The following is a 13,849-nucleotide window of genomic DNA, read 5'->3' as shown; positions in this document are numbered from 1 at the left end:
TGATGCTGTGTCTAAACAATTGGTGGAAATGCAGGAATTCCTGTTGGAAATTAAAAAGAAAATAGACAATACTGAGAGAAAGTTGTCAGTAGGAAGAAGAGGTAGTGATCCATATTATAAAACAGTCTATTAGCCAGTCGTGTTAAGTTTAGTATACCAAGTCTCATAATTATTTAACTATGAATTTGAAATTTTAATCTGTAATTAAATTAATACATATAATTTAAATTGACATGGTAGTTATTCAAAACAATTTTCCATTGTTGTTCCATCATACTCCTTCATAATGCCACAGATCCAGCACCAACAACAGCAGAGCTTGTGGAAAGATCACCAATGCCAGGGGCTGCAAAGGAAGCACACACCAACTCATCACCCAGCCAGGTAACAAGCTATCAACTTACTCTGTCATTCAATCCAAAAGTTGAATGTGTGTGCAGTCACATTTAAACCAATTCTCCTCCATAAAGAAGAATTGTAGAAACCATCGCCCATAAAGGAGAAAATAGTGTCCAAATCTTTCTGATGGAGTAATAAGAAAATAATAATAGAGAGAACAATTAGTTGTTTATTTCAAACTAACTTATTTTGTTTGTGTGCAATGCTACTGTAGAGCGCAGCTTTTAATGTGCATTAATGAAATGAAAGGTGACAGTCTTTACTGATATCTAATACTAATTGTTTGAGTTAATAATGTCCAAATACTTGCTTTGTATTTTGAATATTCACTGCATCTCACTGTGTGTTGTGATGATAGACAGTTTATAATACTGGGTGAAGTTGAGGATACAGTGTAGGTAGGAGTGTCAAACAAAGGTTCATGGTCAAACCTGACCATAATTAATTTTTCCATTACTGTTTAGGTGACAATTGGACCAGTCACAGCTGAGCAATATGCTCATGTCAATTGGACAGAGCCCAAGGAGGCTACAAAATATCTCCTCCTAGCAGTTTTTGGCAGAAAGACAATTGACATCACATGGCTACACTAGGAAATAAAATGCTTTTGAGGGAAGAGAGGCCAACCCCAATTAGAGCCTGAGAAAGTGTGTGACATCATAAGTGAGTAAACTGGTTTCTAATGGTTGTAAATACACTGACAGGTAACAGCAACCAGGCACAAAGCAAAGCAGTTTTACCACAAACAGCCTAACAATTGTTTCTTGATAACAAACAAATGTGTTAATGTTTGTTCTTCATTATTTCTACATCTCACAGGTTACATCAGAAGTAAATTCAATGCAGACCCAAGCATAATCAACCAAGCCAAAAGTGTTCTGATGAATGCAAAATGGCGAAGAGGACAATAAAATATTACAATGTTGTACAGGCATCTACTGTATATATGTATGTATGTGTGTGTATGTATTTGAACCAAAATTCATGTTTGTTTGTAATACATTTTAGTGTATTTAATTAGAGTCTGGTCTGTTTTGTGCTGCAGCTTGTTTTTCTCAATTAGAGTCTGCGCAAAGTATGACAATACAGAAACAGTTGTTAAATGTTAAATAGTTATATTATGTTACATATTATATACAATTATGTAGTTCGTAAGGTGTTAATGCTTAGTTAATTGCATTCTACAACTGGTCCCATAGGATTGGTTCCACAATTTCAATAGTATTTTTTCGCATCAATATCATATAAGAATTTCCAATAGGAATCTTACAAGAATTTCCAATTACCCACAAGCTAGCTAACTTAGCACCTTGATTTGCTGCTGCTGAAATACATGCTAGGCTACCCTTATATAAAATCTTAACCTTAAATGCAAATGCTAAGAATACTTTTGGAATTGAATTATGATTTATTTGAATAGGGATATGTACCAGACCTAAGCTTAATCATTAAATGTGTTTAACCATCATAATTATATTGAACAAATCCACCTTGCATCGATTAAGAATGGCCCCCCTAAATTGGGTCTGTGCCCTCTCTTGACCACCCCATTCAAAATGTTCTGGACAAGCCACTGTCTGTAGCTGCTGGCCTTAATCTGCACAGCTTTGACAACACTGCTAATATGTCATGGCAATAAAGCATTTTAGTGGAAAAAAATGAACTGAAGGAGAAAGAGGGGGCGAAATGGCATGGAGAGACAGAGTGAAAGATAAAGGGAGAGTGGGATGGGAGAGGGTGACAGGGAGAAAGAGCGCCGCTGCTCCTTTAAAACCCTGAAGGTTAGGCGCAGGCGCGCTGCCTGGGGAAAGTTAGTGGGAAAGTTTTGCGGCAGCGCCGGGCGCAGTGCGCTCAGAGAGAGGGGGCGCAGTGCGGAGGGCGCAGTGTCTGACTGCGGGACCTGCGGATGCAAAACCACTGAAGGATTACAGTATCTCTCGACACCGGAATATAACACACCTGTTGGCAACGCGCACCCAAACCTATTCAAATTCGCTGTAAGTATGGGGGTTATTTTATTATTCAGGGTTGACGATTTTTTTTTTCTGAAACCTCTTCAATGTGTGGTAATTGCGAGAAGAACCTCCAGTACCGATTGAATTGGGTTCGCAGTGTTTAGACTGGGAGTTCTGGGAGGAGGAGCAGGTAGATTCCGACAGAGCCCAGTGCCAGTAATTAGTCATTAAAGGAGAGAAGAGGATAGTTTATGAAAGGTAACACAATTCGCTTAAACCAAAGCACGTCAAAGCACAAACCTCAAATTCAGTTTCGGGAATTTACAATTCCGTGAGTGACCTCCCCTTCTCGCACCCACCCCCACACAAACACAACTATCCATCCAGCTCCTTGTTAAAACGACACCCGGCTATTAAACCCAAAAGATAAAATAGTGTTTGAACCATGGCAAAACTAACTGATCAATTGGCGACTTTTGTTTTGAATACTTCATTTGTAGGATATCTGCACCGTTGTGTGCATTGGGGAAACTAGCCACGGTGCCCTCTGGCGGCTGAGGAGGGGAGAGCGCCGTACGGACTGAACCCCTGGAGCGCAGTGGTAATTAGACCAGGGACAGAAACTGTACTAAATATTAAAACAATAAGTAAATATGTTCCGTAAATATTACTATTACAAAAACATATTACAACAGTCCACATTTGAAAAGATTCGTTAAATGAAATGCGTCGCTTTGCAGCAGCCGGTGTGTTTGACCTGCTGCCGGCGCGGTGGGTAGCCTGCCCGCTGTCACTGCCCGTGTGCTCCTGTGTGTCGACAGGAATAGGTGCGAGCCTCCGTGCTGTGCCTGTACCAACAAGAGCAAAACAGTTTTCTTTCATGCAACTGTAGCAAACCTTATCATCCCGAATGTATAGCAGGCTGCGTTTTTTTCTTATTCCCAAACAAAGTGCTTACTCATGCAATTGCAATTTTATTAACACAGAACGGATCTCGGCTGACTGGAGCAACCCTCCTAATACACGCACACACGTCTCTCTGAACTCTAGCAGCATTGCCCACCTGAACTAACCGCAACCGTCGCCCCTATTTAAGTCCTCGTACCCCGTGACCTCGGCACTGATCCCTGCTAACTATAACACACCCACGCACAACCCCCCCAGTCCCAGATCGCTGGAGTGCAATGTATTAGCAAACAGAAAAGACAGGATGACGGGATGGGGACGGAGAACAGCCACTGTTGGCACTGAGAGCTGTGATCGGGCATGTAGGCTCACTGTTCACTCACACTCAGTGTCGCACAAGTATGGAGCATTATAAGGGTCAAAATTAAATCTTCAATTCATAAATGAATTCGTCAATTAATTCATAAATGAATTCGTCAATTTGTAAATTAATTCGTCAATTCATAAATCAATTCATTAATTTATTGCGCTGTTTGCCAAATGATCTTTCAATTGTTTTGTCCTTCTGGAGGCACCAATCGCACGCAGGGGGCGGGTCCGATCGATGACGCGGTGGTTGTGGGCGTGGCTGCGGGGCTGCTGGACGACTGGTGTTGACCGTATTTAACAGAGTCCGTTTTGACCCGTGATAAGTGCTTTAAAGTTAATGTCCAAAAAGCATATGTAATATAGTGCTGTAACCCCATACACACATTGTTTTATCAATTTATACATTTATTTTAAATGAATTCCAATAATTCAGTCATATAGACTACACCTAATTAGGAAAGTTGTCTGTGTTAGGAGGGTCTTTACTGGTGTAGTGGTTAAGAAACACAGCTGAACCTGAGGTTGTGGGTTCGATTCCACATAGAGGAGAAGTTTTTTACTATGTAGGTGTTGGATGTATATACGTATACAGCTCTAGAAAAAATTAAGAGATCACTCCTAGTTCAGAAATCAATTTTAAGCGGTCTCTTAATTTTTTCCAGAGCTGTATATTTTTTCTTCCAGGAGTTAAATAGAACGAACAATTATAAGGCCATTAATAAGGCTTTTACACAGCTTCTCTTACTTAGAATTGCGTTTCAATAAGAACAACGCTTCAGGCAACATGAATAATAGCGCACAGTGGCGCATTTAGGGGGGTGACACGATGCCATGTTAGTTCACATGTGCATAAATATGGACCTCAAACTCATGTCTGTTGATGTTATTGATCAATTCGGGTGTCACAGCAGGAGACTTGCATTCACTTAGAAACTCCTACATCAGCGGCGCAAACAGCTGATCTCCAGTGCAGACGCGCATGCGCAGCTCCAGTCACAGCGCCACCGGAGTATATTGACCAGCACCAGAAACCGCGTCTAGTTCGCTGCATAATGTTGGTTGATTCGCCAGATTTGTCCCATAGTGATATGTGGTTGTGAAGCAAAGATATATTTGAATCTTCCTAATTTCATGCATTTAATTTTCACAATGTTATGGGGGAGACCCCCGTCATGTCCCCCCCGCCATGTCCTGCCTGCGCCACTGGTAGGAAATGTAATGTAACTTGCTTCATATCACGAGTTAGAGTGGATCAAATTAAATGTTCGAAATCAAAAACAATACATTATTATCATCATTATTATTATGCTGTGTTCAAGCCTTATTAAATTACTTAATATGTAGGTATTTTGTTTTTTTTAAATATCATAATTATATTTAAAAATAAAATCATTACATAAGAAATAATCCCTCCTCTATGTGGAATCGAACCCACAACCTCAGGTTCAGCTGTGTTTCTTAACCACTACACCAGTAAAGACCCTCCTAACACAGACAACTGTCCTAATTAGGTGTAGTCTATATGACTGAATTATTGGAATTCATTTAAAATAAATGTATAAATTGATAAAACAATGTGTGTATGGGGTTACAGCACTATATTACATATGCTTTTTGGACATTAACTTTAAAGCACTTATCACGGGTCAAAACGGACTCTGTTAAATACGGTCAACACCAGTCGTCCAGCAGCCCCGCAGCCACGCCCACAACCACCGCGTCATCGATCGGACCCGCCCCCTGCGTGCGATTGGTGCCTCCAGAAGGACAAAATACGCCCCCTCGAGTGATTGACAAGCATTAAAAAGAAGCTCGTTTGTCAAATGAAATTGAAAGATCATTTGGCAAACAGCGCAATAAATTAATGAATTGATTTATGAATTGATTAATTAATTTACGAATTGACTAATTGATTCATGAATTAATTTACGAATTGATTAATTCTCCATAAGTACGGGCTGTCACCCGGGCAAAAGTGGGGTATGGAGTGCCGTTTGTGCCAAGTGTTCGTCCGTCAATTTGGTAGTTAATTTGGGAAATTCATTCGGAAATTCGTCAATTTGGCCATTCAGCCGGCAGTTTGCCCAGAAATCTGTCAAGTAGTTTATTACTTTGTCCGATTCGTGTGTCAGTTAATCCGTAATTACATTGATCAAATGTGTAATTAATGTGGCTATTAATTAATATAACGGACAAACTTACAAACCAATGAACTTCCAGACGAACAGACTGTCAATCATGCACTGTGCCAAACCCACTTCAGTCTATTAGACACGCCTATTTTAACAATTAAAATTCACAATAACCCAGCGTTCACATCATGTGGGAATTACAGTAGAAACTACTTACTTGGTCGGAGCAACAAGTTGAGAGTGTTCACGCAATGACCTCGAATGAACCCGTTCAGGGTTTTTCACAGACTTTGTTTTGTTTTCGTAATAGGAAAACATATGCACACACATTATAGGATATCATCAGTAGTCATTAGGCATTGAAATAGCTTTGTTAAAAAAAAAAAAATTCACACCTTGTCAGATTACTGTTTTTCTTTAACACACACACACACATGCACAAACTTAAATTAATGAGAAATCCCTTAGAAGAAAACACTTAATGTTTTAATAACACCTTCTTTTTAACAGTGTCAAGTTTTTACACATTTCTGTTAATAACAGTTTGACCGGTTTATTACCGCTGAGGTAGTGAAGAATAGAAATCGTACTTTTTTCTGTAACATATGAAACACCAGTTGTGAATGTTAAACAGTAGTATTAAGCAACAGATTTTCTGTTAAGAGTTTGACTTTTTTAAACTTAGGTACTGAAGAACAAGTCACATTTCTTGTCCTTTTGTTGTCTGTAAAAAGTGAAAAACAGCTCTATTACCATACAGATGTTAAAAAGGCAAATAAAGTATACCCACATCCATCACAATTCACAGTTCTTAAAGTGCAACAAAATATAATTTTGTGCTGTAGGTGATATAATTGTTATTCACTTCTATGTACATTGCAGTCTACACAGACAGGGATTTGAATCTGTTTTTGGATTGGGCAAGGTCGCAGCCAATTATATCACCTACAGCACAAACAGGCTAAACGATACTGCAAATGTTAATTAATATCCAGAGAGAATATTGTAGAATCCCATACCGATATGTTAAACAGCTGTGCTTGCTAAGCAATGTTGCGTTTTGTGATTAACCCGTGTGCTTACAGACCTGTCTCTGCAAGCATAACGGGTTTTGTTATCATACCATGAAGGAAATTTGACTCAACGATAATTTTAATAGCTTAAAATTGTCTGAAGACGATTGTTTACATTTACGGTGTACACAACCGTGTGTGCCACCATGTTTACTTGACGTCATACAACCTCCTCAAAAGGAGAATGAAAACATACAGAAAGATTTTGGTTTTAAACTTTACTGAGTGCAAATTATTGATGCAACACAGCAACTAAACTAAACTAAACTTCTAAATCAAACTCCTGTGTCATTTTTAAGGCAGGCTGGAGAACTCGACTAGAGCTGACTACAGCAGGTGGGGGTTGGCAAGTGTGGATTTGTGAGTGAATGAAAAGTTTGTTATATACAAGAAAAAAACAAGCCAACACAGGAACCTGCAGGCCTGACACTCAGAGAGGGGGGCTGGGTGGGGGACAGGACAGGACAGGATGGGGATGGGGGGGGCAGTGGTGCAGCTTACGGTGTCTGTGTGCCCCATCCCGTCCCCCAGTCTCTGGGAACACAGTGGAGCCACAGCCTGTTCTGACAGGTCCCACACTGTGAGTACTGCAGCATGAATGAAGGGAGGAGCAGCAGGATGCAGACTGGCAGCTGCTGTCACAACACAGACTCTTATCACTCGGACAACAGTAGCTGAGAGAGAGAGAGAGAGAGAGAGAGAGAGAGAGAGAGAGAGAGAGAGAGAGAGAGAGAGAGAGAGAGATACTGTCCAGCTTCTGTGCAGTTACTAGAAACTGATTCCGTTTTTCTGTCCTTTACAGAGACAAGCACTGGGATCTCACAACAAGAGCCAGGTAGAGGACTGACGTTGAGAGACAGGAGCAGAGAGATTGAGAGACGGATACCAGAGAGATACAGACGCACAGATAACGACAGAGATTCAAAGATCAAAAGAAAAGTGAAAGAAAGTGAAAGACACTGTGAGGGAGAGAGAAACTGCGAGAGGAACTGCGGCAGTGGTGGCACTGTGATCAGGAGGATGAGTGCTTTTGGGCACCTCGGCCCTTCGGCATGCTGATCAACGTCACTTTGGGCGCCAAGGACGGCCGCCCATATGGACCTCCTCCTGCCAGCCTGTGCACCAATACCCCCGGCACCATGATCACCATGAACACCCCTCCACACCCCTCGCCCCCGCCCCCGCCACCACCGCCCCCTCTCACTGCCCCGCCCCCACCACCCCCACCACCCCCACCACCTGGGACCCCTCTGTCCCGGCTGGAGGTGAGGCAGCGCTCCAAACTGCGCAGCCTGAACTGGGAGCTGATCCCGCGGGAGCGAGTGGAGGGCCGTCGCAGCGTGTGGAGCGGCCGCGAGGACTGTGCCCTGGACTTGCGCTCGTTGGACGAGCTGTTTGCCCGCACTGACCACCCCCCCCTGGAACGCAGGGCCAGCCTCCACCGCAGCTTGCAAAGCACCACCCTCCTCGAAAACGGGCTGGACAAGGTAATGGCCCCTCTCAGTGAATGGTGGGGTGTATGAGTATGTCTGTGGGCTGCTTATGTTTGTGTGCATGTGTAATTAAGTGTGCATGTGTCATTGTGAAGTAATTGTTTACAAGTCAGACAGAGTGCTATAGTCAGCTTTTCTGTGCATTCCTCTGGGAGCAGAGAACTGGAGTATGTGTGAGATTTTTACAATGTAGTTAGAGAGAGAGAGAGAGAGAGAGAGACGATGGAGGCAAGTCTAGGCCTGACCCGTGAGTAAATGGCAGCAGTCACACAGACATTGGGACAGGGGGTGGGAGTGTGAGTTGCTGGGATGCAATTAACCCCTGCACTGCCACAGAGGATGGAGAGAGGGAGAGGATGTATAATTGTATATTTGCTGTATGTATTGTTCCAGATTGGCCTTTTGATGAGCACTGGACCTGACTATTAATACTTTAGCAACACTGATGTAATTTTATTCATGTCTATAATTGGAATTTAATTTGAGAGAGACTCACTCCATCACCACCCACACTTCTGCCACCAGTTTGAAGTTCTTGCACACCCCTCCTCCCCTGACTCACTTCAGTCAACAGGAGTCTCTCTTTCTCCTCCTCTCTCTTTCTCTCTCCCCATCTGTACCCCCCCCCTCACTAAAAAGGCTGGGGATCACAGGAGGGGGGGTTTTGCACATGGCTGTTGTTTTCCGTTCTACCATGGTGGCTCGGACCCCGGCCGGGTCACACACCTGTTCCTTATCTGTTGGGTAAAGTTCACCAGGAGCAAAACAGTGGGTAAACTGGCCAATTTCCTGCAAGGCGGGGGAAGTGAGCCGCCATGGGAACACTGATGCAATGAGAGTGGATGCCGTGTGCAGTGTAGAATAAATCTGGACTTTTGTTACTATTGGCTGATGCAGGATATGTCTGGTTTAGAGGAGGGGTGGGGGCCAGTGAGGCCCTGTGTTTCAGCCTATGAGCTGTGACAAGCGTCTCTGCAGTGAGAGTCAGACAGGTGAGAGAATTGGGGGGGGGGGGTATTCTCCCATGAGAGCGTGGGGGAGGTTTCCCATTTGGCAATTGCCTAGGATGCCTACCCCCTGCTGATCAGTAAGGGATTCTGGTAAAAAAATATAATAAGTTATAAAATAAAATAAATACAAGTTTCTCTCTGTCTGTAGGTCTCACTTCTGGATGCAAAGCGTAGTATGAATGTGGGAATCTTCCTGCGACAGTTTAAGAGGTAAGAGCTCTGGGTTGAGGGGAAGGAGGGGAGAGATTTGATTTTTAACGAAGCCTTTATTAAACCAAAAACAATTAGTACTAGCTAACATGACAAAACGGAAAACAAGAACCTTAAACCCCACTAGGGGTGGGCGATCTGACGATTTTATATCGTGATTGATCTTGAAGACGTCCACGATCTACTTTTCAAGCGAATCGTAGAGATCGCGATCTTTTATGTCCTCATAATAATGTTAAAACTATAACAACGACTGCCTACTAGATGGCTGTGCTGATTGGCCAAATTATACCACGTGTTTCAATCAGGTGACATATTAGAAAAAAAAATCAACATGAACTAGCAGCATGGCGTATGAGGAGCTGGTGCTCAACATCAGTTGTGTGGCAGTGATTTGGCTATGCACAGTCAGACATTTCTCAGAGAAAAGTTATCTGTAAATTTTGTCGGGTAACGGTCAGCTCTTCCGGAAGTAATACGACAAATCTTTCCAACCACCTGAAAAGGAAACATCCGAAGGAACATGCCGAGAGTGTTTCCCTCAGGTCAGTACAACCCCACTTATCTGTATCTTACGAGGTCCCGAAACAAACAGTAATTGCTGACAGACACATTAGAGCAGTCGAAAACATACGACACAAGCAGCAAATGATGGAAAGAGGTGACGGAGGCGGTCACATTCTACTTATATCATTTGTATCATATTATCTATTGGCTGTAATTGCCACTTGAAGTTGTAACAGAATGTTTATTTTTCAGAATTTGAAAAGTGCACACCTTTGTGTTTATATTTTATTACTGCAATTTCTGAGTACTTTAAGATCTTGTGTTATTTAATGTTTATCTATTGACTGCTGATTGCAACTTTAATACTTAAAATAAAGTTAAACTCAGGCCATTTAATGACCATTTTGACAACTGATTCTTTAATTAATGTTGTGTTTTAAATTGTACAAATAGATAAATCCATAGGAGTGTTCCATTCTGGATAGTACATCTCAAAATTGGGAAGATCGTGATTCAGATCGTGGATCATGATTATGTGTTATAAGATCGTGATATGATTTTTTGGGAAGATCGCCCACCCCTAAACCCCACCCACACACACTTCTCAACCGGACTCCATTATAGTGGCAAAACACAACTCTCCATTAACAATATCACACTGTTCCCCCAACACACCACTGCATCTCAAAACCCCCCAGGTTATTCATCATTTAATAAAATCTCAAATCAGTCCTCACTCGGCACCAGATTAACACCCTAAACACTCCCACTATGTCCTGTTCTGCCCTCCCCTCAACCTTATTTCTCCTGCACAAGTAGATGGCCATCTTAGCCTTCCCATTCAAAACATTTGCCAAATGGCATATGACCGGTTGTTGTCTGTTAAAAGGAAAACCTAAAATAAACCCCTTGATGTTAAAATCCAAATTAAGAGCAGTAAAAACCTGTTTTAAAATGTTAAAAAGAGGAGCGAGTTGAGGGTAGTCACTAAAGCAGTGGAACGCATTTCCTTGCAGCTCGCAGAAAGAACAGAGCGCCGTCACCCCCAGGTTCAGAATTGAGACGAAAGAATTAATGGCCAGGATGGTGTGCATCAGGCACCACTGCAGGTCCCCTGCCACTTGTCTAACGGTGGTTTGTACAGTGCTCTCCAGGCAGGGGCTCGATGGTCAGGGAATAGAGCATCCCTGACAGACAGCAGCAGCCCTGCCTGACCCCACAGCCCACCCTGAAAGGAGCACTCAAGCCACCTTCAGGACACTCTGGATGTCACTGTACAGCACCCGAATCAGAGCTGTATAACCAGGGCTGAACCCAAAGGCCTTCTGTGTGTGCCATAAATAATGGTGCTCAACCTAGTCAAAAGCTTTCTCCTGGTCCAGTGAAATCAGACCAGTATCTAAACCCAATAGTCTAGAGACGCTCAAAACATCCTGAATCAGAGAGAGATTGTAAACTATCGACCTGCCAGGCACACTGGTCAGATTGTATCACTGTCCCCATGACCCCCCGTAGCCAGACCGCCAGAGCCTTGGAGAAAATCTTATGGTCGGCACAGAGCAAGGCCACTGGCCTCCAGTTCTTGATCTCACACAAATCGCCTTTCTTGGGCAGTAAAGCTACCACTGCACTCCTGCAGCTCAGGGGCAGTTCCACCCTCGCCAGGCTCTCCTGCCACACGGTCCGTAGGTTAACCCCCAGCAGAGAACAGAAGCTTTTAAAAAAAACTAAACGTGGAGGCCATCAATGCAGAGTGCAGTTCCTGCAGGGAGAGCTTTCTCTCCAAACTGGCCCTGTCTTCCTCAGAGACCTGTGGCAGCCCAGTGTAAAAAGCCTCTGCCTTGCCTGTGCCCTCTTGCAGCCCACTGGTAAAGAGCTGGGAATAAAACTCCCATGATCTCCTCCTGATGTCCACAGGGCAACGCAGCTCCTATAACCTGTCTCCGAGCGCAAGCAGTAGATCAACTTGCTCTGGACACTTTTCCTCTCCAGGCCAAAGAAAAACTGTGTGAGGGCATCCCTCTGTGACACACCCTGAAACCGTGACCTCACCAATGCCCCCTGTGCCCTTACGCCCAGCAGGTCAGCTAGTGACACCTGTTTTGCCTTGAGAGTCTCAATCCGCTTTCAATCTCCTGTGTATTCCAGTGTGTGCTAGAGCTCCATGATTTCAATCTCCAGATCTCTCACTGACTGGGTGCTGTTCGTAGTGGCATTCAGAGTGTATTGTTGGCAGAACTGACAAATCTACGCCAAAGAGCTAAAACTCCCTTTCTGTGCTTTCCAACTCTGCCAAAAACTCTCCAAGCACTTAATAAAAAGGGACTCTTTTAATAAAACTGTATTAAAACACCAATAAGCACAGTGAGATCTAACTGACTGAATAAAAACATTACATTAAACTAAGTAATGATCAGAGAAGCCAACTGGGACAATAAAACAGGACCTAAAAACACTAAAATGGTGTTTAAAACAATAAATCCTATCCAGCCTTGCAAGAGAGAGGGAGTTACCTCTGACCTGTGCCCATGTGTCGCGCATTAGTGAAACTCTCTCCACACGTCACACAGGTCATATTTTCCAATCAAGCCTCTCAGCAGCATTTTAGACCAGGCATGTGGCTCTATATGCTTCTGATCAAAATTGTCTTCTGCTGTACAGTTAAAATCCCCTCCTAAAAACAAATACTCATCATCAGGGCAACTCTCAGTTGTTGATCTAAGAGTTTTAGAAACGCCATTCTCTCTCTTGCATCTGTAGGTGCATATACATTAATAAAAGTCAAGCATGTACCCTAAGTGTTTGCTCCGACTGTAATCTCCCTGTAAAAACTTCCACTGTTTCACAGGACAGTGGTTTAACATTTTTACTAAATAAAATAGCTACACCACCACTCACAGAAGACTTGTTACTAAAATAAATATCACCATCCCATTCTTTTCTCTAATCTACCTCATTGTCTACAGTGCTGTGCGTTTCCTGAAGAAACATGATGTTCAGGTGCTTCTGTCTGGCCATTTCATAAAAAGCAGCCCTCTTAGCTCCCTGCCGCCCTCCGTTTAAATTCAGACTCCTGAATTTAAAACACACCATTGAAAATATAATAAAACAACAAAAAACAAACCGATAAAATGCAGATGCTACATTAAGGCTGTTACACATTGTTAGGCTCTAGGTGGTTCTTTGCACTGTCCCTGAGTTTTGCAAGTACGTTCTTCAGACTCCACCTCTCCTGATCCGTGAAGCCCTCCTGCCCCGAGCCCTTTCTACTCAGGAACTGCATGGAGCTCATGAACAGCTTCACGTCAGGGAAGGACTCCTCCACAGCCACCCACTTCTTCCCCTCTGTACCCCTGGTCAGCCCTGTCGCTCTGCACCGTGTCTCCCTCTACCACACCAGCCACCAGACTCTCACTCCCCTCTGCTACTGCACCCTCTACCTGTTAGCTCCTTCCCGCAGGGTCAATCGGCTTGCCCTGCCCCACTCCTGGCGAGCTGCCCTGGACACATCCTGGTCTCTCACGGCACTCGGCCCTGCTTCCTGCGAGCTCGTCTGAGCTGCCGCTCCGCCTTATCTCCCTGCACAGTCTCTGCGGTCTGCCTCCTCTGCCAAATGGGCATCTTGCTCTCTCTGCTCTGGGCAGTTCTTAATAACATGCCCCTTGCTCCCGCAGCGAAAACACTTTATCCCCTCAGTGTTAACAAAAATCACATAATCATGATTGTCAATTTTACACTTGAGGGTGATGTTAAGCTCCTCATTCATGTCCTTTAATACCATGTGCACCTGCCTCC

The 13,849-nt window shown here is 43.4% G+C and overlaps 1 protein-coding gene across 1 annotated transcript in view; it reads left to right on the top strand.

Annotated features, from left to right (window-relative positions):
* Positions 1–2,228: 2,228 nt before the first annotated feature.
* The window catches only part of fhdc2 (FH2 domain containing 2), a 30,837-nt gene continuing 19,216 nt past the window's right edge, over positions 2,229–13,849 (top strand). Inside the window, exons 1-3 of the mRNA XM_066715375.1 lie at positions 2,229–2,396; positions 7,637–8,321; positions 9,486–9,547. Coding sequence (XP_066571472.1) covers positions 7,887–8,321; positions 9,486–9,547 — 497 coding nt within the window. The 5' untranslated portion in view covers positions 2,229–2,396; positions 7,637–7,886. The remainder of the gene's footprint in view (positions 2,397–7,636; positions 8,322–9,485; positions 9,548–13,849) is intronic.

Source organism: Amia ocellicauda, chromosome 10, assembly GCF_036373705.1.
Source record: "Amia ocellicauda isolate fAmiCal2 chromosome 10, fAmiCal2.hap1, whole genome shotgun sequence".
Taxonomy (NCBI): domain Eukaryota; kingdom Metazoa; phylum Chordata; class Actinopteri; order Amiiformes; family Amiidae; genus Amia; species Amia ocellicauda.
This window is presented reverse-complemented; position numbering and strand designations above follow the sequence as displayed.